This window comes from Euleptes europaea, chromosome 1 (assembly GCF_029931775.1).
Source record: "Euleptes europaea isolate rEulEur1 chromosome 1, rEulEur1.hap1, whole genome shotgun sequence".
NCBI lineage: Eukaryota > Metazoa > Chordata > Lepidosauria > Squamata > Sphaerodactylidae > Euleptes > Euleptes europaea.
In genome coordinates, this window is record NC_079312.1 from 31,897,406 (window position 1) to 31,918,217 (window position 20,812).

A 20,812-nucleotide genomic window follows, 5' to 3' on the forward strand; every position below is an offset into this window, starting at 1 on the left:
TGAAACAGGGTGGGATCTTTCCGAGAGGAATCCAGGATAGTAGGTCACTCGGAGAGCTTCTCAGCTCCCATCCAAGCGGCAGGCGAACCCCCCTGGGCTCCAGCCTGACTAGTAGTACCATAAAGAAGGTGAGAGATAGCTGCCATAATGTAAGCTCCTGACCCTTCGAACCAGAAATCACCACAGAGTCATATAGAATCCAAGCAGATGGCTTTTACTGGTCAAAAAGGCAATACAGTGCATACAGGGAACTATGGCAGCTATGAGAGTCTCACTAGCCGAACGATAATATAAGGCAGTAAATGGCGGGAGATTATACAACATCAGCATACACAGACAGAGTCAACTTTCCCAGGAGCAGTATTCCCAGGCCTTGGTATGTGTGGTCGGCCTTGAGGCTAGACAGTACAGTACCGACACAGAAACAATACTGAAACCGAGATAGCAGCCTGACAATATGCTAGAATTAAATTAATTAAAATCTTACACATCCCACACAAGGTAAAGCAGGGTATTAAATAAAAAACAACTCTTCTTATTCTGCTTCTGCTTCTTCATCCCTGGCAGAGGAGGCAATTGAGGGTGGCAAAGACTGATTGTCTGTACCAGAGTTCAATTTGTCAATATGCTTCAGCTACTCATATATCCGAAAGAGAACTTCCACCATATTTACAGCCTCTTTTTTTAATATATTGTGTCCTGCACCTTGAATTACCTTGAATCCATACCTGCCCTTCCATACTTATGCAAGCTTACCCACAGTAAGACTCAAACATGCAACCTTCCAGCACTTAGCCAGTTGATTACCTTAATCAGTTTATTGCCTTAATCAGGTGATTACCACACCCAACAGGTAAGCCTAAAAGAACAAAGGCAAAACCCCTGAAGCAAAGAGACCTTCCCGATGGTCCTCAAACATTTTAATTACAGCAAAAATAATTTGTGCTCATAATCTGGAAAGTGTTTAGGTTTTTTATATATATATTTTATTATATTTTCAAATAAAACAAAACAAACAAACAAACAACAAAAAGTATAACAATTTAGAAAACTACACAATAAGAATGATATATATATATATATATATATATATATATATATATATATATATATATATATATATATATATATATATATATATAATTTAAAAAAAACCCAAAATACAATCATTACATTCTTATTATATTTATCTTACCCATTTTATTCCCCCCACCCTCCAGCAGTGTGCCCTTAATCCCTCCCACCACTGTGTTGAACTTCCGGAGAAGTGTCTAAACAGTTTATTAATACATTATTTTAGCATTAATCTGAATTATCAAAAATTGAATCTACAACTCGTTCACTATATTAATAAAATTCATTTTTGCCAGCTTATCCCAGTATGCGAAGGCTTTTGACCACATAGTTTTAAATTCTTCCACATCTTTCCCATGTACGGAATCTATTAATTTAGGCATCCGCATATAAAACCATAATTTTTCTCTCCAGTCCTTAATTAGAGGTCTATTTACTAGCTTCCAGGATTTTGTAATAATAATCCTTGCTGCTGCAAAACTATATTGACATATGACTCTATCATTCCTATTCAAATTATCTCTAGGGATTCCTAATAAACAAAAAGCTGGATCTATATTTATTTTAGTATTAATCAAGTTATTAGTCTCCCTTAGTACCTTTCTCCAAAACTTTTTAATTTTTTCACAACCCCCCCAGGCATGGATAAAAGTTCCTTTTTCCATTCCACATTTCCAGCACAAATCAGAATTTCCCCTTTTAAATTTACTAACCACCTCTGGTGTAATATACCATCTATAAAACATCTTATATAAATTCTCTCTTATTTCATTGGTGATTGTGAATTTAAATTCTATTTTCCATAATCTTTCCCAAACCTCAAGATTAATATTATACCCCAAATCTCTCATCCATTTTATCATAACTGGTTTTATCCTCTCTTGCTCTAAATTTGTTTCAATAATAAATTTATACATCTTTGCTATCTGACCTTTGTTTCCCATATTTAATATTAATTCCAATTTAGATTTATTTCTATTAAATCCTATTAATTTATCTTTATTAAATATATCCTTTAATTTATAATACATAAACCAATCTCCAATCTTGAGTTCTTCTCTTGTTTTATGAGTCCAAGTGTCACCACAATACTCAATAATATCCCTATAATTACCTATATCCAGATTAAGCTGTGTTCCCCTTTTCATAAATGCTTCTATAGGATTAATCCACCCTGGTGTTTGAACTTCCCAACATCTTTTATACCTTTTCCAAATCTGTAATAAACCATTCCTAATAACATGAAAATTAAAATCCCTATTTACTTTAGCTTTATTATACCACAGATATGCATGCCAACCAAATCTTATATTAAAACCTTCCAATTCTAATAATCTAGGATTCTCTAATAGTATCCAATTCCTTAACCAAGCTGCTTCATAATACATTCTTAAATCTGGGAGACCCAAGCCTCCAGTTTCTTTTAATTCAATTAAGTTATGGTAGGCTATCCTATGTCTTTCTTTTCCCCATAGAAAATTCAGAATTTCCTTCTTCCAAACTTTAAGTTTTTTTACTCCTTTTATAATTGGTAAGTTCTGAAATAAAAAAAGCATCTTTGGTAATACCATCATTTTAATTACTGAAATCCGTCCCCATAATGATAACGGTATCTTCTCCCGTTGCTTAAGATCTTTAACAATTTGTTGCCAAATTTTTACATAATTATTCTGAAATAATTTAAGATTATTTGAAGTTAACCATATTCCTAGATACCTAACTTTAGAATCAATAATAAACCCTGTTTTACTAATTAGGTCTGCTTGTTGTGGTAGAGTCATATTCTTTACCAAAATTTTCGTTTTGCTCCTGTTTATTTTAAATCTTTCCATAGACCTCTACAATGTTGTTCCATTTTTCCATTTGATAATTAGGATTGGTCAAAATACACACTAAATCATCCACATATGCTTTAACCTTGTAATGATTTCTCCCAATTCTTAAACCTGTAATATTATCATCTTGTCTTAACTTATTCAATAAAACTTCTAAAACTAATATAAACAATAAAGGTGAAAGAGGGCAACCTTGTCTGGTGCCCTTTTGGATTTCTAATTGTGGTGATAGTACTCCATTAACCATAAGTCTGGCTGTTTGTTGAGTGTATGTACTCTCAATTGCTGTTTTAAAACCAATACCCAAATCCATATGTTCCAATAATTTTTTCATAAATTTCCAATTAACATTATCAAAAGCTTTCTCTGCATCTAAAAAAATCATAGCCATTGGGGTCGGAATATACTCTGAATGTTCTAATAAGTCTATCACCGTTCTAACATTTTGACTGATCATTCTACCAGGTAGAAAACCAGTTTGATCTTCATGTATATAATCATTTATTATCTTTTTTAATCTCGTAGCTAAAATGTCAACAAATATTTTATAGTCATTATTTAATAACGAAATAGGCCTATAATTCTTAACTTGCAACAAATCTGTATCCAATTTTGGTATTAATGCTATATTTGCTTGTTTCCAAGTTTGTGGAATAGAACCATTCTGTAAACATAAATTCATAAGTTCTTGTAGGTTATCCGGGCTGTGTAACCGTGGTCTTGGAATTTTCTTTCCAGACGTTTCGCCAGCAACTGTGGCAGGCATCTTCAGAGTAGTAACACTGAAGAGACACTGTCCTTCAGTGTTACTACTCTGAAGATGCCTGCCACAGTTGCTGGCGAAACGTCTGGAAAGAAAATTCCAAGACCACGGTTACACAGCCCGGATAACCTACAAGAACCAATGAACTCTGACCGTGAAAGCCTTCGACAATATAAATTCATAACCTTCAATAAATGTGGAGATGTCTGTTCTTCAAAAGTTTTATAATAAAATGCCGTAAATCCATCTGCACCTGGAGATTTATTTAACTTACTTTTACCAATTGCTTTCTTTAATTCCTCAGGGGTTATAGGTAAATCTAACAAATCCTGTTCCTGCGATATACCTTTCCAATAAAATTGTTTCAAATAGATCTCCATTTCTTTATCTGAGGCTGGTTTCTCTCTGTATAAATTTGTATAATATTCTACAAATGTCTCCATTATTTTCTGTTTATCAATTATTATTTTACCTCTTTCCTTATTCTTACTATTGGCACCTTTTTCTCCCTTTGTTTAAGCTGCCAGGCTAACAACTTACCAGGTTTATTAGCATGTTCAAAAAATCTTTGCCTATTAAACACAATTTTATTTTCCATTTCCGTTGTTATCAATAACTCATATTGTTGTTGTAACCTTTTCAAGTTGTTAACCTTTTCTTGCTTAACTAATTTATCTTGAGCTTTCTTTATTTGTATTTCTTCTAGCTTGATTTTCTCTAAAATAATTTTCTTTTGTTTTTCTTTCATCTTAAACCACCTTGTGTTTTGTTGAATCAAAAGCCCTCTAATTACTGCTTTACCAGCATCCCATACCATCGTATCTATAACCCCTTATCAACATTTTCAATAAAATAGTTTTGAATATCTTTTTAATTTTTCTACAATCTTTCCATTTTTTAAAATAAATAATCATTTACTGACCATGGTCTGTATTTCTTATCACCTATCTTAATTTTTATCATAATGGCATTATGATCCGATAATACCCTTGGTAATATCTCCGGACTTTCTGAAATATTCATTAAGGTTTTAGAAGGCCATATCATATCTATTCTTGAATAGGTAAGGTGTCTGTGTGAAAAATATGTATAACCCTTTTTTCCTCCATTTATAAGTCTCCAGATATCAGACATTTCCCATTGGTTCGTCATATTTGTAAAAATATCAGGCAACCTACCATCACATTTCAGTTTCTTTTTCTTTACAGATCTATCCAGTTTTGGTTCTATTACCCCATTAAAATCCCCCATCCAAATCATTTTCTCAGTACCATACTCAGCCAATAACAAAGCTAAATCATTAAAAAAAATTTTTTGTTTCATATTAGGAGCATAAATACCAACCAATAATATTTTCTGATATCCAGTTATAATTTCTATTATCAAGATTCTACCTTCCTTATCCTTATAAATTAACTTTGGTTCCAATGTCAAAGGAACATACATAGCCACTCCATTGACTTTTCTTTTTTCATTACAGGATGTAAAAAGTTTCCCTAATTTCAGATTCTCCAATCTTATTACATCCTTAGGTAACATATGTGTTTCCTGTAAACAAAAAATACTGGCCTTTGATTTTTGTAAATGGCAGAATACCTTTCTCCTCTTGTTGGGAGAATTCAAACCATTAATGTTCCATGACTGTCAGCAAGGGAAGTAATGGCATCCGCTTCTGAGCTGCTGCATGTCCGAGCGATCCCCGCCGATTTCTTGGTAGGGATCGCTTCTAGGACGGCGCGCTCGCTCCCGCCTTCTCCGCACCCCCTCTTTCACCGAGGGGTGCACGGGGGATTGTTTTTTTTCTAGTGCTACACCACAATAACTAGGGTTGCCAGGTCCCTCTTCGCCACCAACGGGAGGTTTTTGGGGCGGAGCCTGAGGAGGGCAGGGTTGGGGAGGGACTTCAATGCCATACAGGCCAATTGCCAAAGTGGTAGGGTTGCCAACCTCCAGGTAGTAGCTGGAGATCTCCTGCTATTACAACTGATTTCAGACATCAGTTCACCAGGAGAAAATGGCTGCTTTGGCAATTGGACTCAATGGCATTGAAGTTCCTCCTCTCCCCAAACCCTGCCCTCCTCAGGCTCCGCCCCCAAAACCTCCCACCAGTGGCAAAGAGGGACCTGGAAACTTTACAAAGTAGCCATTTTCTCCAGGTGAACTGATCTCTATCTGCTGGAGATCAGTTTTAATAGCAGGAGATCTCTAGCTAGTACCTGGAGGTTCTTATATAAGAAATACCTGTGCTGGATTAACAAAGTTGCTAGCAAAAGGCAGCACCAAGGCTCTAGTTTAGAATCAGGAGAACCCTTGAGGTCCATTGATCATATTTTGTGGTAAGCATGAATGTTTCATGAATCAATTTATAAAGAAATGTATTTCTGAAGACAATGTTTTTTTCTGTATAAATCAGGTGAGTAAGCATACTTTATTTCTTTCAGAGGTATTGTATACCCTTATAAACGTGAGATACTATTGCAATTCGCAGTGATGATAAATATTTTGGAGACCAACCGATGAAGCAATTTTGCGAAACGTACACCGATCTAGAGGTGTCGTCTTGTTGATTGGACTCTGCTTACTCCATTTTCTCACTGGAAACGCGGAGAACGCCGGCTGGGCACATTCGCGACTTTGGAACAGTGGAACTAGCCACGGGTGACCACTTCCTTGGAACCATCTTGAAATATCAAAGGACATATTCTTTCATGAACTTTGTTCCCCTGAGAAATTGACAGATCTTTATTTGTGTTTGACGTTATGTAACTTATGTTTTGCATTGCAGAGAGTTATAACAGATGTTATAAGTATTCAGTAAACTATTGTATAATTGATTCTAAACCAGAGCCTTCGTGCTGCTTTTTGCTAGTACCTGGAGGTTGGCAACCCTAACAATTGAGTACCTCCATAAGTATGTTTGGTCCCTTCTCTTAGGCTCAATTTATATGTTTATAAATATCACAAAAACAACTTAGGCCATAAAATGCATGGTATTCAAATTGCCCCTAGAACTTCATTCCACTTGAGGAAACTGAAAGCAGCAAAAATGAAAAAAAAAATCCTCTTTAAAAATAGCTGCTAAAATCTGTAAGCGAAAAGATGATTAGTTCGTGTTTTTTATCCCCGTTTGATCACAGTAATCCACCTTAATTAGGAAACTACTACAACCTTGTTGAGGGTAGACAAAAAATAATAACGAAAAGGAATTAAAACCAAATAAAGCCGAGGAAAATTAAGCAGCTAATTACATCTCCCATGGATGAGTTCACTCTGTTTACAAGGCCGCAAGGTATTCCTTTTAATAAAAAAATGTTTAATTGCACTGTTCCAACAGAGCTTATGGGATGTTCCCGCAAAGCCAGGCTGCATTCGCCACCCCACGATTTGTCTTGCATTGTTCAGAAATGTCTGCAATTAAGCAGTGTGGGAGAAGGAACCTGCCTATATTAACAAAAAACAAGGAAAACACACGCTGTAGCGTGCCCCTTTAGGAGAGGCGTGTGAAGTTATGCCAAGAATTTAATTAAGATTTCTATCAAGGAGCTGTTTGATAGGCAGTGTTGTACTTGCTGCCCCGTTCTGGAGGGCCGATTATAAGAATACATGGCAATCCTGAAGCTATTTACAAGGTGAGAGCTCTCCCGTGACTGCACAGGGTTTGAAGAGCTGGCAAGTGGCCAAAGGCAGGCTGGTTAAGTCACGACAGAAATGTGGCAACTCATCTCCCACAGCAGAAGGTTTAAGAATCCTCATGGCATCACAAAGTGTAGAATGGGGATTGCAAGGGTTTCTCCGGGCTACCTGTAGAGTGGCCTTAAAATCTTGATCACAGGTATGATGTTTCCTAGTTGATTAGGACAGTGAGTAGGGTTGTGCCAGGTCCCTCTTTGCCACCGGCGGGAGGTTTTAGGGGTTGAGCCTAAGGAGGGCGGGGTTTGGGGAGGGGAGGGACTTCAATGCCATAGAGTCCAATGGCCAAAGTGGCCATTTTCTGCAGGGGAACTGATCTCTATCGGCTGGAGGTCAGTTGTAATAGCAGCTAGTGCCTGGAGGTGGGCAACCCTATGCCTGAAGACACCCACACCGTTGTGCTTCCTAGTTAGGGTTGCCAACCTCCAGGCACTAGCTGGAGATTTCCTGCTATTACAACGGAGATCAGATAGAGATCAGTTCACCTGGAGAACATGGCCACTTTGGCAATTGGACTCTATGGCATTGAAGTCCCTCCCCTCCCCAGGCTCCACCCCAAAAACCTCCTGGCAGTAGCGAAGAGAGACCTGGCAACCCTATTCCTGGTGCTGATATCCTTCTTTCCCAATGTGTTTCTCCCCCAGAGTAAACAGCCCTAAGCGGTTTTTCTCTACTTCACTGGAATAGGAGGTACAGCAAAAGAGCCCAGAAGGCATAACTTTTTTCCCCCTGCAGAGAGCATTCATTCAGAAATGGCTGCTTCCATCATCGCATGCTTGGTTTGAAACCTCCCGTTATTTTGTGAAATCTTAAAATGTTTTGTGATTGGCCCCATCTCCCCACATGGCAGCCATTTTGGTGGTTGTTCCCATCCCCATGATGGCCATTTTCTGGTGGCACTAGGGTTGCCAGCTCCAGGTTGGGAAATACCTGGATATTTTGGGGGTGGAGTCTGAGGAGGGTGGAGTTTGGGGAGGAGAGAATCTTCAATAAGATTGAATGCTATAGAGCCCATTTTCCAAAGTGACCATTTTCTCCAGGTGAACTGATCTCTGTCACCTGGAGATCAGTTGTATTAGGAGATCTCCAGCCACCACCTGCAGGTTAGCAACCCTAGGTGGTGTTTACTTAGGGTTGCCAACCTCCAGGTACTCAATATAACAATACACTCAGTGCTGTAATAGTATAAGCTAGAGATTCCAGAACAGCACATAGGCTCCAACATCATTCAATATGTAGCAGTTTAGTTTATTAAATTCATAAACCATGTATTAGAAATCTTACTCCTATTCTATTCTATTCTATTCTATTCTATTCTATTCATGCAACTGATTCAGGTTTACAGTCACCATATACATAACAGGAAGCACAAATCCTACTGATTATAATATAGGTAACGCAAATGAACAATAATGAGAATATGCAAGAAGAGAGTCCCAAAAGAGTACACGCCCTCTCCCATAATACTAGAACATGGGGTCATCTGCTGAAGCTGGAGGGCGAGAGATTCAAAACAGATAAAAGGAAGTATATTTTTCACACAACGCATGGTTAAATTGTGGAACTCCCTGCCCCAGGATGTGGTGATGGCTGCCAGATAGGGCTTTAAGAGGGGAGTGGACATATTCATGGAGGAAAGAGGTATTCACGGCTATTAGTTAGAATGGATACTCGTCATGCTGCATACCTATTCTCTCTAGTATCAAAGGAGCATGCCTATTATATTGGGTGCTGTGGAACACAGGCAGGATGGTGCTGCTGCACTCGTCTTCTTTGTGGGCTTCCTAGAGGCACCTGGTTGGCCACTGTGTGAACAGACTGCTGGACTTGGTGGGCCTTGGTCTGATCCAGCAGGGCCTTTCTTATGTTCTTATGTTCTTAAGACTACGGCATTGTATCCTACTGAGAGCCCTGTCCTCTCTAGGCTCCACTCCCAAATCTACAGGAGTTTCCCAACCTGAATCTGGCAACCCTACCCCCTATCCCCCGCTGATGGCCGGGGGTGGGGGGACCTGGCAACCCTAGCGAGAAGCGCAATCCATAGTTTGTTTGGAGGGCAAGCAATCACAACGTTTCAATGTCAGATAATATCATAGCTTGCTGTGAAACAGGAGAGAGGGAAGCAGAACACTTGAGGAAAAGAGGGAGGGGGAAGAGAGACAGCATACATCTGAGGCGCCATGTTACAGCTGAATTGGCCCAACGGCTCTCAACCAAATCTACCATGCAGGGTCATGTCACCCTGCAAGGTAGGCTAATTCAAGAGCCACAGGGACCATTCAGGTCTAACACCAACGGATTGGGCATTATGCATGAACCAAGCCAGGTGACTCATGCAAAGTTACCATGGAGCTTCACATCTGGGCAGGACTTTGAATGCTGAAGAGGACTGTGGAAGTCTTCATAAGAAGTGCAGTGCAAATATCCCTTCTTGTACCAGCTCGGTCTTCGACTGGTACAAGGAAATGTCACAGATTTCAGAATGGTCTCCTACCTGATCCAGCCTCTGTTGCCTCTTCATGAGTTCTTGTTCAAATGGAGACTTCGGTTTCTTTGCCTCTTCTTCTTCTTGCCTCTGCCTTATCAGCTGGTTTCGTCGCCGATGCTCCAGGACTCGCTGCAGTTCTGGTTTGCTCTCAACTCCCAATCCTCTATGGGGAGGAAGAATAGGTCGATTAGCATTGCATTTTTGGAGCAAAGGGATACATACTGGGGTGAGGGGTGTCCATCCTAATTATTGATGTACAATGACCCTATATGAAATCCTGGAACAGAGCTGCCATCTCTCTCTGGTCTTGGATACATGGCTGTTTCCCTTGCCGTCACTCCTCCAACGAGTTTGGGTCTTCTTTTGATTACGCGGGCTGTTTCCGACCATCAGAGGCCACCTCGCAATCCCCCTGCATTTCCCCGTGTTTTGCCGGCATTTTCTAACTTGAGATAAAACAGGTCCCTGAAAACGCAGGCAAAACGTGGGGAAACGCAGGGGGAGAGAGCGAGGTGACCTCTGATGGTTGGGAACAGCATGCATAATCAAAACGAAGACCTGAAGTTGTCAGAGGGGTGACCATGAGGGAAACGGCCATGCATAAAAAGGCCTCTCTCTCTCTCTCTCTCTGTCTTTTGGCGGCAAGGCTTATGTACCTTTAACGGCCATGTTACAAGTGGAAATTCAGCCAAGTTTTCCCATCGCTACATCTGCTTTCCAGGAAAATCATTCACAAGAGCCATATCAAGGTTGCCAAAGCTTCCCCAGCAACATGGAAGGGTGGTGAGAAATGATATGGTTTCTGTTCCCCAGAGAAGGTTAATGGAGACCCAAAGGGTCACAGATAGGGTTGCCAAGTCCCTCTTCACTACCGGCTGGAGGTTTTGGGGGTGGAGCCGGAGGAGGACGGGGTTTGGGGAGGGGAGGGACTTCAACGCCATAGAGTCCAATTGCCAAAGTGGCCATTTTCTCCAGGCGAACTGATCTCTGTCGGCTGGAGATCAGTTGTAATAGCAGGAGATCTCCAGCTACTACCTGGAGGTTGGCAACCCTAGTCACAGACCTCTGAGGGATCGTGCATCATTGTAAAACATTTTGGGAGCCCCGGTCTAGTATGTCAGGTACGGTTGGATATAATGAATCCTGTATTAATATGATCTCAAATATGTTTTCCCCTTTCTAGACATAATATTCTGTGATTCTCTATGCAAAAATGGATGTATCCTTAATATTTTGAGAGCCCTGTACCAATATTTCAGGCTTGGCTGGATATAATAAATCATGTATTAGTACTAGGGTTGCCAGGTCCCTCTTTGCCACCAGTGGGAGGTTTTGGGGGGCGGAGCCTGAAGAACATGGGGTTTGGTGAGGGGAGGGACTTCAGTGCCATAGAGTCCAATTGCCAAAGCAACCATTTTCTCCAGGTGAACTGATCTCTACCAGCTGGAGATCTTTTGTAATAGCAGGGGCTCTCCAGCAAGTACCTGGAGGTTGGCAACCCTAATTAGTACAAACTCTGGTAAAATGGATACATCCTTAAAATTGTATTAAACAATTATCAATTGAAGTAATAAGTGCATATTTACATATTTTAATGAAGTATATTTATTACATTGTTTACACGTTTATTAGGATTATCTGGACAAAAAAAAAAAATCCCAAATCCTTTTCTTCCTTTTCTCCAGCAGAGGGAGGGATTTCACCAATAATCTTATGGTTGAGTTCACCATCAGCTACTCCAGTATTTGCCTGCCGCAGATGGTCTTTACACGTTGGGTGTGAACCTACTCTTAAATTCAGCCCAGTGAGCACTAAATGCTGATGTTAGTAACAGAAACCTGAAAGATTCCTCCCCCCGCAATCTTCTGTGTAAAATGGTTTCAAGTTATTGCCAGCTCTGGGCTCTTTATTGGATGAGACAGCTATCTACTTAGTACACTGGTTGTGTATAGGACACACTACCACAGTTAACTGCTTCGTGTTTCCTCTAAGTCCCCTGCTCATTTTTATTTATAGGTATGCCCTTCACTACTGATCCAGAGGGGGAGAAAAGGAGGAAAAGTCCTTTACTGTTTCCTAGCAGTCAGGAACAAACCCTTCAATCCGTTCTTGCCCAACCAAAACATATCTCAAGCATATTTGGAGGGATTCCTGACCTCCTTCCCCATGCCAACCCCCAAATCTCCTCAAGCAGCTGATTTCACCTTGATGTAAGGATGATATTCAGCTCTACCTTTCTTTTCCCTCTTATTCCCTCCTAATCCTTTCCCCTCTAATTCCCCTAATGGTGCTTGGAGTCAGTAATGGGCTGGATGAAGGTGAACAAGTTGAAACTTAATCCTGACAAAACGTATGTTCTCTGGGTTAATAGAAAGGCGGACTGGGGACTTGACCTGTCTTGGATGGGGTAATACCCTACTTCAAAAGCCAGGTTTACAGCTTAGGGAGGGGCTGTGGCTCAGTGGTAGAGCATTGGGTTGGCATGCAGAAGGTCCCAGGTTCAATCCCTGGGATCTCCAGTTAAAGGGACTAGGCAAGTACGTGACTTTGATGGACCAAGGGTCTGATTCAGTATAAGGCAGCTTCATGTGTTCATGAGTGCTACTTGACACAGTGGTCACCATAGAAAAGGTGGTTTGGAGTGCTTTTGCCCAGCTTTGGCTGGTGTGTCAACTGCATCTGTTCCTGGGTCAGTCACATCTATCCACAGTGATCTATGCCTTAGTTAAATCTATATTGGACTACTGCAGTGCACTGTATTTGGGGCTACCCTTGAAGAGTGTTTGGAGGGTGCAGCTAGTGCAGAACACTGTGGCTAGACTGCTAGTTGGGGCCAGCTATCAGGAGCATGTAACACTGATATTACAGCAATTATACTGGTTAACCACTCCTCTACAGAGTCCAATTCAAGGTGTTGGTATTAACCTTTAAAGCCCTACATGGGACTGAGTTATCTTCTCCTATATGTTCCTGCCCAGGAATTAAGATCAGAAGGAAAGACCCTCCTGACTGTCGCATCAATTAAATAAGCTTGTTTGGTGGGCACATGAGAGACAGCCTTCTCAATGGTAGTCCCACGATTTGGGAACAACCTCCCCAGGGACGTGCACCTGCCCCCCTCATTTTTGATCTTTAGGAGGCAGTTGAAGATGGTTTTGGGGAGGGGCTGTGGCAGAGGGGTAGAGCATCTGTTTGGCATGCAGAAGGTCCCAGGTTCAATCCTCGGCATCTCCAGTTAAAGGGACTAGGCAAGTAGGTGATGTGAAAGACCTCTGCCTGAGACATTGGAGAGCAGCTGCTGGTCTGAGTAGACAATACTGACTTGATGGACCAAGGGGCTGATTCAGGATAAGGCAGTTTCACGTGTTCATGAGTTTTATTTAAGACTTAGTTAAGTTTTCCAGAAGGCCCGAGCATTTTAAATTTTCGTTTTTAATGTTTTAATACATTTTATTTTATGTGTTCTAACTGTGTCGTAAGCCACCTTGAGCTCTGCAAGGAAGAAAGGCAGTTAATAAATGTTTTAAATAAATAAATATGAGACAGGCTGAGGCAAAATATGTCTCTGGGAATACTGGACTAAGTTTGTAGACCCAGAAGACAACAGCACTGGTTGTAAATCTAGGACACCCAGTAACTTGGCCTTGATTTCAACCTTGAGATGCGCAAATACAGTGATACCCTTGTTACTGAGGTTTTTTGCATCACCTGATACTTCTAAATGGAGATGCCCAAGCTTTAACCATGAAAAGCAGATGCTCTATCACTAAACCATGCCCCCAGCTCAAAACAAAAGCAGCTTGGTTTGGTTGCAGGAGGGGACTTGAACTAGGGTTGCCAACCTCCACATCTCCTGCTATTACAACTGATCTCCAGCCGATAGACATCAGTTCACCTGGAGAAAATGGCCGCTTTGGCAACTGAACACTATGGCATTGAAGTCCCTCCTCTCCCAAACCCCGCCCTCCTCAGGCTCCACCTCAAAATTCTCCCTCCGATAGCGAAAAGTGACCTGGCAACCCTAGCCGGTGGTGAAGAGGGACCTGACAACCCTACCTGTAAAGTTGGTGGTGATCTTAATCACACTAGGCAGTAGGCCTGTACTAACTGCTGGCACGTGCTCAAAGTATGGGGCAAGGCAATATGATGTCTTATGGGGAGGCTGAGGGTTGCCAGTGTTGGAGTGAGAGCGACTCAGCATGCCTGGACATTGGGGGGGCGCTATGTTACTCTTAAATTTGTAGTTGCTGTTTCTTTAATGAGATGTTGCTGTTTGGCTGAACTTGGGGGGGGGGGCTGCACTCTAACTCCTCCTTTCTCAGCTGCCATTTTTGTCTCTGCTCTTTCCACATGGTCTGCAAAGGAGGCAGACGTTTCTACAGGTCTCTCCTGCATAAACCATACAATCATACTCGCACTCACATGACGCTGGATTAGCTAGCCACTTGTATAGGGACAGGTATTCTTTAGATGAGGCTTTCTATCTTTTATCAACTGCAACAAGAATGTTAACAAACTGAACCTGAATAAATGTAAGTTCTACTTTTCTTTTGCAACTTACTTCTTGGGAAGACTGAATTTATTGCACTCAATATCTCGCTTCCATGACTGGGCAAACTCTGCTATATTAACCAAATATAAAAACCCAACAGCCAGTCTTACTCTCTCAGTCTTACTCAGACAGTTCTCAAACTCTGACCGTGAAAGCCTTCGACAATATTTAGTTCTCAAAGTGCATTACGAAAAGATGCAACTGAACAGCAGCCCACCACCTAGGGTTGCCAACCTCCAGGTAGCAGCTGGAGATCTCCTGCTATTACAACTGATCTCCAGCTGATAGAGATCAGTTCACCTGGAGAAAATGGTTGCTTTGACAATTGGACTCTATGGCATTGAAGTCCCTCCCCTCCCCAAACCACGCCCTCCTCAGGCTCCAGCCCCAAAACCTCTCGCCGGTGTCTAAGAGGGACCTGGCAACCCTACCACCGCCACCCCTTTCTTGATGGGCTTGCGTGTGACATGGAAGCTGACTTCCTCATAGTATCACATCTGAGCAGCTCTCCCCATATCCTAACCGCTCCCTCCTTGCCCTTTCCAAACAAGTTACGTCCTGAATAAAACCAATAAAAGTAGCGGATGTGGCTGGGAAACAGGCAGGATATTTAGCAACTCCTCTCCTTCCTTTTATCTAGCAAGGGTCCTGACAAGTTGGTTGTCTTTCTTTCATCTATAAATATGTTTATCTTTCTTTTTGTGGGGCTTTGGGAGATCTCTGGCTGCTGTTAACATCCTTTGTGCTCCACTGACGCCACAAGAAACCAGGAGGAGATTATAAATTGTGATCTTAATTGTGTGAGGGCTTCTTCAGTACAGACAGAACCAGAGGAGTACACGTTCAGTCCGACTTTGTGATTTTAAATACAGATAAAAGGAACTGGGGTTTTGTTTGTTTTTTTGCACAGAATAAAATGCCATGAACACATATGTAAATATCAATCTGTGTTGTACATTTTAATCTTGCCCTTTGTCTAAGGAGTTCAGGGCAGGACACTTGGTTCGCCCTTCCCCATTTTATTCTTAAAACAACCTTGCAAGGTAGGTTGGGCTAACAGGGAGGGACTCAACCAAGGTCACCCAGCAAGTGTCATGATAGAGTAGGGTTTTGAACCTGCGTGTCTCAGTCTAATATTGTAACTATTATAACACTCATGAAGCTATTTTAGACTGAGTCAGATCATTGGTCTGGTCATCTACTCTGACTGGCAGTAGCTCTCCAAGGTCTCAGGTCAAGGTCTTTCTAACAGTTAGAGTGGTTCCTCGGTGGAAGAGGCTTCCTTGGGAGGTAGTAGGCTCTCCTTCCCTGGAGGTTTTTAAGCAGAGGCTAGACGGCCATCTGTCAGCAATGCTGATTCTATGACCTTAGGCAGATCATGAGAGGGAGGACACCTTGGCCATCTTCTGGGCATCACTGGGTGTGTGTGTGGGGGGGGAGATAGTTGTGAATTTCCTGCATTGTGCAAGGGGTTGGACTGGATGACCCTGGTGGTTCCTTCCACCTCTATGATTCTATGGTTCTTCCCCATTACCTTGTCCTTTTAATGAGAGATGCCAGGGACTGAACCTAGAACCTTTTGTATGCGAATAAGATACCCTAAAACTGAGGGGCTATTTACACAGCCCAAATAATGCACTTTCAATTCACTTTCAATGCACATTTAAGGTGGATTTTACTGTGTGAACTGGCAAAATTCACTTGCAAACGATTGTTAAGGGGCAGGGTATAATGGTTAAACTCACTAACCGTTATACCCTGCTGGCACAAACACACGTGCACAAAGCTTTTCTAGATCTTTTAGGTGCCCATGTGGTTTTCAAAACTGGGAGGCTAAGTAAGGCCATTCAATGTAGGTGTTGTTGAAGCTTTGCTTGGTCTTTTCACTGCAGATGTTTCCAGTGCTGAAGAGAGAAGTACTGCTAACATGAAACCATGGCTTGCCTCTTTTGCAGTAGATTGTCACAACAGTGAAAACTGCAAGATAAATGTGTCTTCAGATACAGACCAGTTGGTTTAGGAAGAGATCCTCAAAGCTATTCACTCACTCCTGCAATTTTTTAAAACCATTTAAACACAAAATTTGTATTCTTCTTAGTTCAGAATTCCTTCAGGGTGCAGCCAGTTCCTTACCTTTTGTGATTCATAAGCAGCTCCCTGTGAAGTTCTTGGTGGCTTTTCGAGGCTCTTACAGGATTGAGGAGCTTTTTAGGCTTGATAAGATCAGGGTTTCCATCAATGTAATCTGGGTGAGCCATGATATTCCCAAGTTCAGGCCGTTCCCTCTGTATTTCAGAATACATAGATGCTAGAAGAGAGAGGGATGGGGGGAAAAGGGATCTCTGAGTTGAATATCAGAAAAAAATTCAGAGGAGAAACCCCCACCCCATAATAGCTGATAAGGCCCATCTTTTGTCTTCTTTTCTCATATTCAGATATTAGTATCATAGTATTTGGGCAGTTCCTATCTCTGAACAAAGCAAGGGATTTGCAAAGGACCTTTTCCAGGACCAGCTGGAGTATTCCCAGGGGTTAAATACTCTATAGCACACACATCCGTGATTGAATGCCCTGCTGGGCAGGCCTACAGTTGCTTGTCCCTTCCCTTCTCCTGGCTAATAAAACAGACAGGACAGTTTCCAAGGCACTCTAGTTTGCTTCTCTGATTTTGGAGGTAGGGTTACCAACCTCCAGGCACTAGCTGGAGATCTCCTGCTATTCAACTGGAAAAAAAGGGGGGAGAAAAGAAACTCAACCTGAAAGGAGAATGAAACCAAAGGGGTTGAGCTAAACACTATTAAAATATCAACAAATATATCTGTTTTATTAATATGGTGCTCAATCATGTTAATCTTTATCTTTCACGCTTGTTGATGTATACACATCCTGAGAAGCTTGACATCATATACAAGGTGTGAACTGTGGGCCATGTTTTAATACACATGGAATAAACATTCTGACACAAAGCCACACATAATAAAAGGCTTTTACAGATTTTTTAAACTTTGTGTTACGTTAATGGAGATGTCAGGATGTGTATTATTTAATAATTTTATGTATGACAACTGAGGAAGACCTAGATAAGGCCAAAACGCGACTGGTCTTAGTTTGGTCATTGTGTAGATATATATCAACTGTGAATGTGTTGTATATAAATGTTTATTGTTTTTAGTTAGCGTACATTGTTGGCCCTGTGTTTTTAACATAATTGTGTACCATATTAATAAAACAGATATATTTGTTGATATTTTAATAGTGTTTAGCTCAACCTCTTTGGTTTCGATCTCCTATTACAACTGAGGGACATGGCAACCCTATTTGGAGCGCTAGCTCTGTAACACACCAGGTTTTTACTCAGAGGCTCAGTTCAAACATCACGTAAAACCTTGCGTTATTTTAACTATTTTAACTAATTTGTGAAACCAGGATTTTGCTCATAGATGTTCAGTCAGATCCTGGTTTGCCTCAACAAATGTCTTCTCTCTGTACCCTGGGAGAGTGTCATTGGGGAACAAGTTGGGATCAAGCTAGGGTTAAATCAAGATACCTGCATGCCACTGGTGGGAAATAGGGAAAGTGGGGACTTACACTGTTGGTGTCAGGCCAACGAGATGATGCCACATGCAGTAAGACCCAGAACTGATGCCATTGCACTGGAGACAGTGCTCTAGTATTCACCCACAGCGCTACAGTATAACCATAAAATTTCGGGCATATGCTAGAGGGTTGCCCAACCCAATGACATCACTTCTGGGTTGCACCAGAAGTGATGTCATGGTGTCAAGCAAAGCTGGTCACCTCCCCATTTCATCTACTATTTTTCTTCCACTGCCCAGCTGAGTGGCTGCAGGCAGAGACAACAGGGGCAGGAGATCTCCCACCAAAGCAGGAGAACCCTGGAATCCGTACATTGCTCAAAACCGTAGTTAAGACTAACTAATAACCAATTTCAGATCCTGGCTTCAGATTTTGGTCTAGCAAACCTTAACTAGCTATGGAGCTGCCTGCATTCAGACGATCACACTAACAATCATTTGTTTAATTACACTACAGTTTTGTGATACGTCTGAACCAGGACAGGGATAGGAAAACTATGGGGGAAACTGCCATGGGGAAGCCCCTTTGCCACTGAGCTGCAGCAGCAATGGAGAAGCTACACATGCCTGCCCCCCCACGTGAAAAACATCCTGATGCTATTTGCTGAGTCTACTTAAAACATTTCAGCAATCAAGACAAAACTGAGAGGATGGAGATAAAATTTAGTAATAAACCACTTTTTTGGTAAAAACAAGTCAGGGTTGAATAGCTTCCCCGTTGCATGCTGACCGGACTAGTATCCCACTGCTGTAGTAAGGAAAGAGAGAAAAACAGATCACAACCGATTACATCAGCATAATTGGGGTGAAAAGTTCAGCGCGACAATTAAGCATCACAGAAATACTGAAGCCCGTGATTCCTTCCACCACATCATTTTCCATGGGAATCAGAAATTGCTGATAAGGAAAGGAAAAGGCAGGACTGGTTTTGTTTAGGATATTCCTTATTCTAATTCACCGCAATCTTGTAGAACGCAGTGGGAATCCTCTCATCTAAGAACAGCGCAGTTTCATAACCAGTATTGTTCATATTGTGCATTAGCCTAACCTACCTTACAGGGCTGTCGTGAGGATAACACCTCATACCACTGGAAAAGCCAGTAAATTGCAAGAAACCATCTGTCTAGTTGGACTGTTGAAGTGGGCTTGAAATCTACATTATGCTTAGAGTTTCCAACTCCAGGTACATTGTTCAGGCATAGATTTACATAGGAAAGGAACTAAAAAACCAAAACTGTACCAGGTAAATCAGTACCATCAGTAGGGTTGCCAACCTCCAGGTATTAGCTGGAGATCTCCTTCTTTTACAACTGATCTCCAGCTGATAGAGATCAGTTCCCCTGGAGAAAATGGCCGCTTTGGCAATTGGACTCTATGGCATTGAAGACCTTCCCCTCCCCAAACCCTGTCCTCCTCAGGCTCCGCCCCCCAAACCTCCCGCTGGTGGTGAAGAGGGACCTGGCAACCCTAACCATCGGAAGGTATGCAACAGAGGTAAACAGAAAGAGGAACTGGGCTAGAGCAGAGAAATAGCCTTGCAGGGTAGAGAAACTCATTCCCTTGAGCAATGGAGCTTTTTCAGACATTTACCCCATTTCAAACACTATTTCTAGCCAAAAAACAGCAAAAGCCAAAAAACTTGCTTAATGACTTAGTGACTTAAGGGGGATGTTCTATAGGAGTTACAGGATTAGTGCCTAGAGTTCCCAACTCTGGACTGGGAAATTCCTGGAGATTTGGGGGTGGACCCTGGGAAGAGATCTCAGCAGGATATAATGCCATAGATTCTATACTCCAAAGCGATTCATTTTCTCCAGACTTCTGGTCTGGATATCAGTTGTAATTAGGGTTGCCAGCTCTGGGTTGGGAAACACCTGGAATTTTTGGGGGTGGAGCCTGAGGAGGGTAGGGTTTGGGGAGGGGAGGCACTGCAATGGGATATAACCCTGTATATAGATTGTATGGGCCCCGTGGCGCAGAGTGGTAAGCTGCAGTACTGCAGTCCAAGCTCTGCTCACGACCTGAGTTCGATCCCAACGGAAGTCGGTTTCAGGTAGCTGGCTCAAGGTTGACTCAGCCTTCCATCTTCCGAGGTCGGTAAAATGAGTACCCAGCTTGCTGGAAGTAAAGGGAAGACGACTGGGGAAGGCAATGGCAAACCACCCCGTAAACAAAGTCTGCCTAGGAAACGTCGGGATGTGACGTCGCCCCATGGGTCAGGAATGACTCAGTGCGTGCACAGGGGACCTTTACCTTTACCTTATACAGATTGTACATGTCACTGTAACAGGACTTTAAAAGAGGATTAGACCAAATCATAGCAGATAAGTTCATCTGATGGTCATTGTGGGAGGTGATCTAGCTCAGTGGTAGAGCATCTGCTTGGCATGCAGAAGGTCCCAAGTTCAATCCCCAGCACCTCCATTTAAAAGGACCAGGCAGTCGGTGGTGTAAAAGACCAGGTGAACTCGCCACTGTTGCCGGAAGATCATTTGTAATAGCGGGAGTTCTCCAGCCACTAACTGGAGGTTAATAACCAACAAAAACAAACATCTCTGTACTGTTACCATAGGTTAGGAAATTAGTACAAGAATATGCTGAGATATCTGCAAAAACAGCGTGTATTGGAAAACCAAACAAATAACAACAACAAAGTGCTATATACATCAGTACATCAGTGAAGTACTATGTACATAAATTGCCATAAGCATATACAGCAATCTAGGCAAATATTTTTCGTATCCTAAATGCAGGTAGATGTTCAATGGATGTTCATATTACTGAAGAACAAGATGGAATGCTGGGATACAATCA

The 20,812-nt window shown here is 41.8% G+C and overlaps 1 protein-coding gene across 1 annotated transcript in view; it reads right to left on the minus strand.

The window, feature by feature from the left end:
- The window catches only part of FAM107A (family with sequence similarity 107 member A), a 58,669-nt gene that overhangs the window by 8,919 nt on the left and 28,938 nt on the right, over positions 1 to 20,812 (minus strand). Inside the window, exons 3-4 of the mRNA XM_056863630.1 lie at positions 16,536 to 16,710; positions 9,857 to 10,013 (exon numbers count right to left, since the gene is read on the minus strand). Coding sequence (XP_056719608.1) covers positions 9,857 to 10,013; positions 16,536 to 16,710 — 332 coding nt within the window. The remainder of the gene's footprint in view (positions 1 to 9,856; positions 10,014 to 16,535; positions 16,711 to 20,812) is intronic.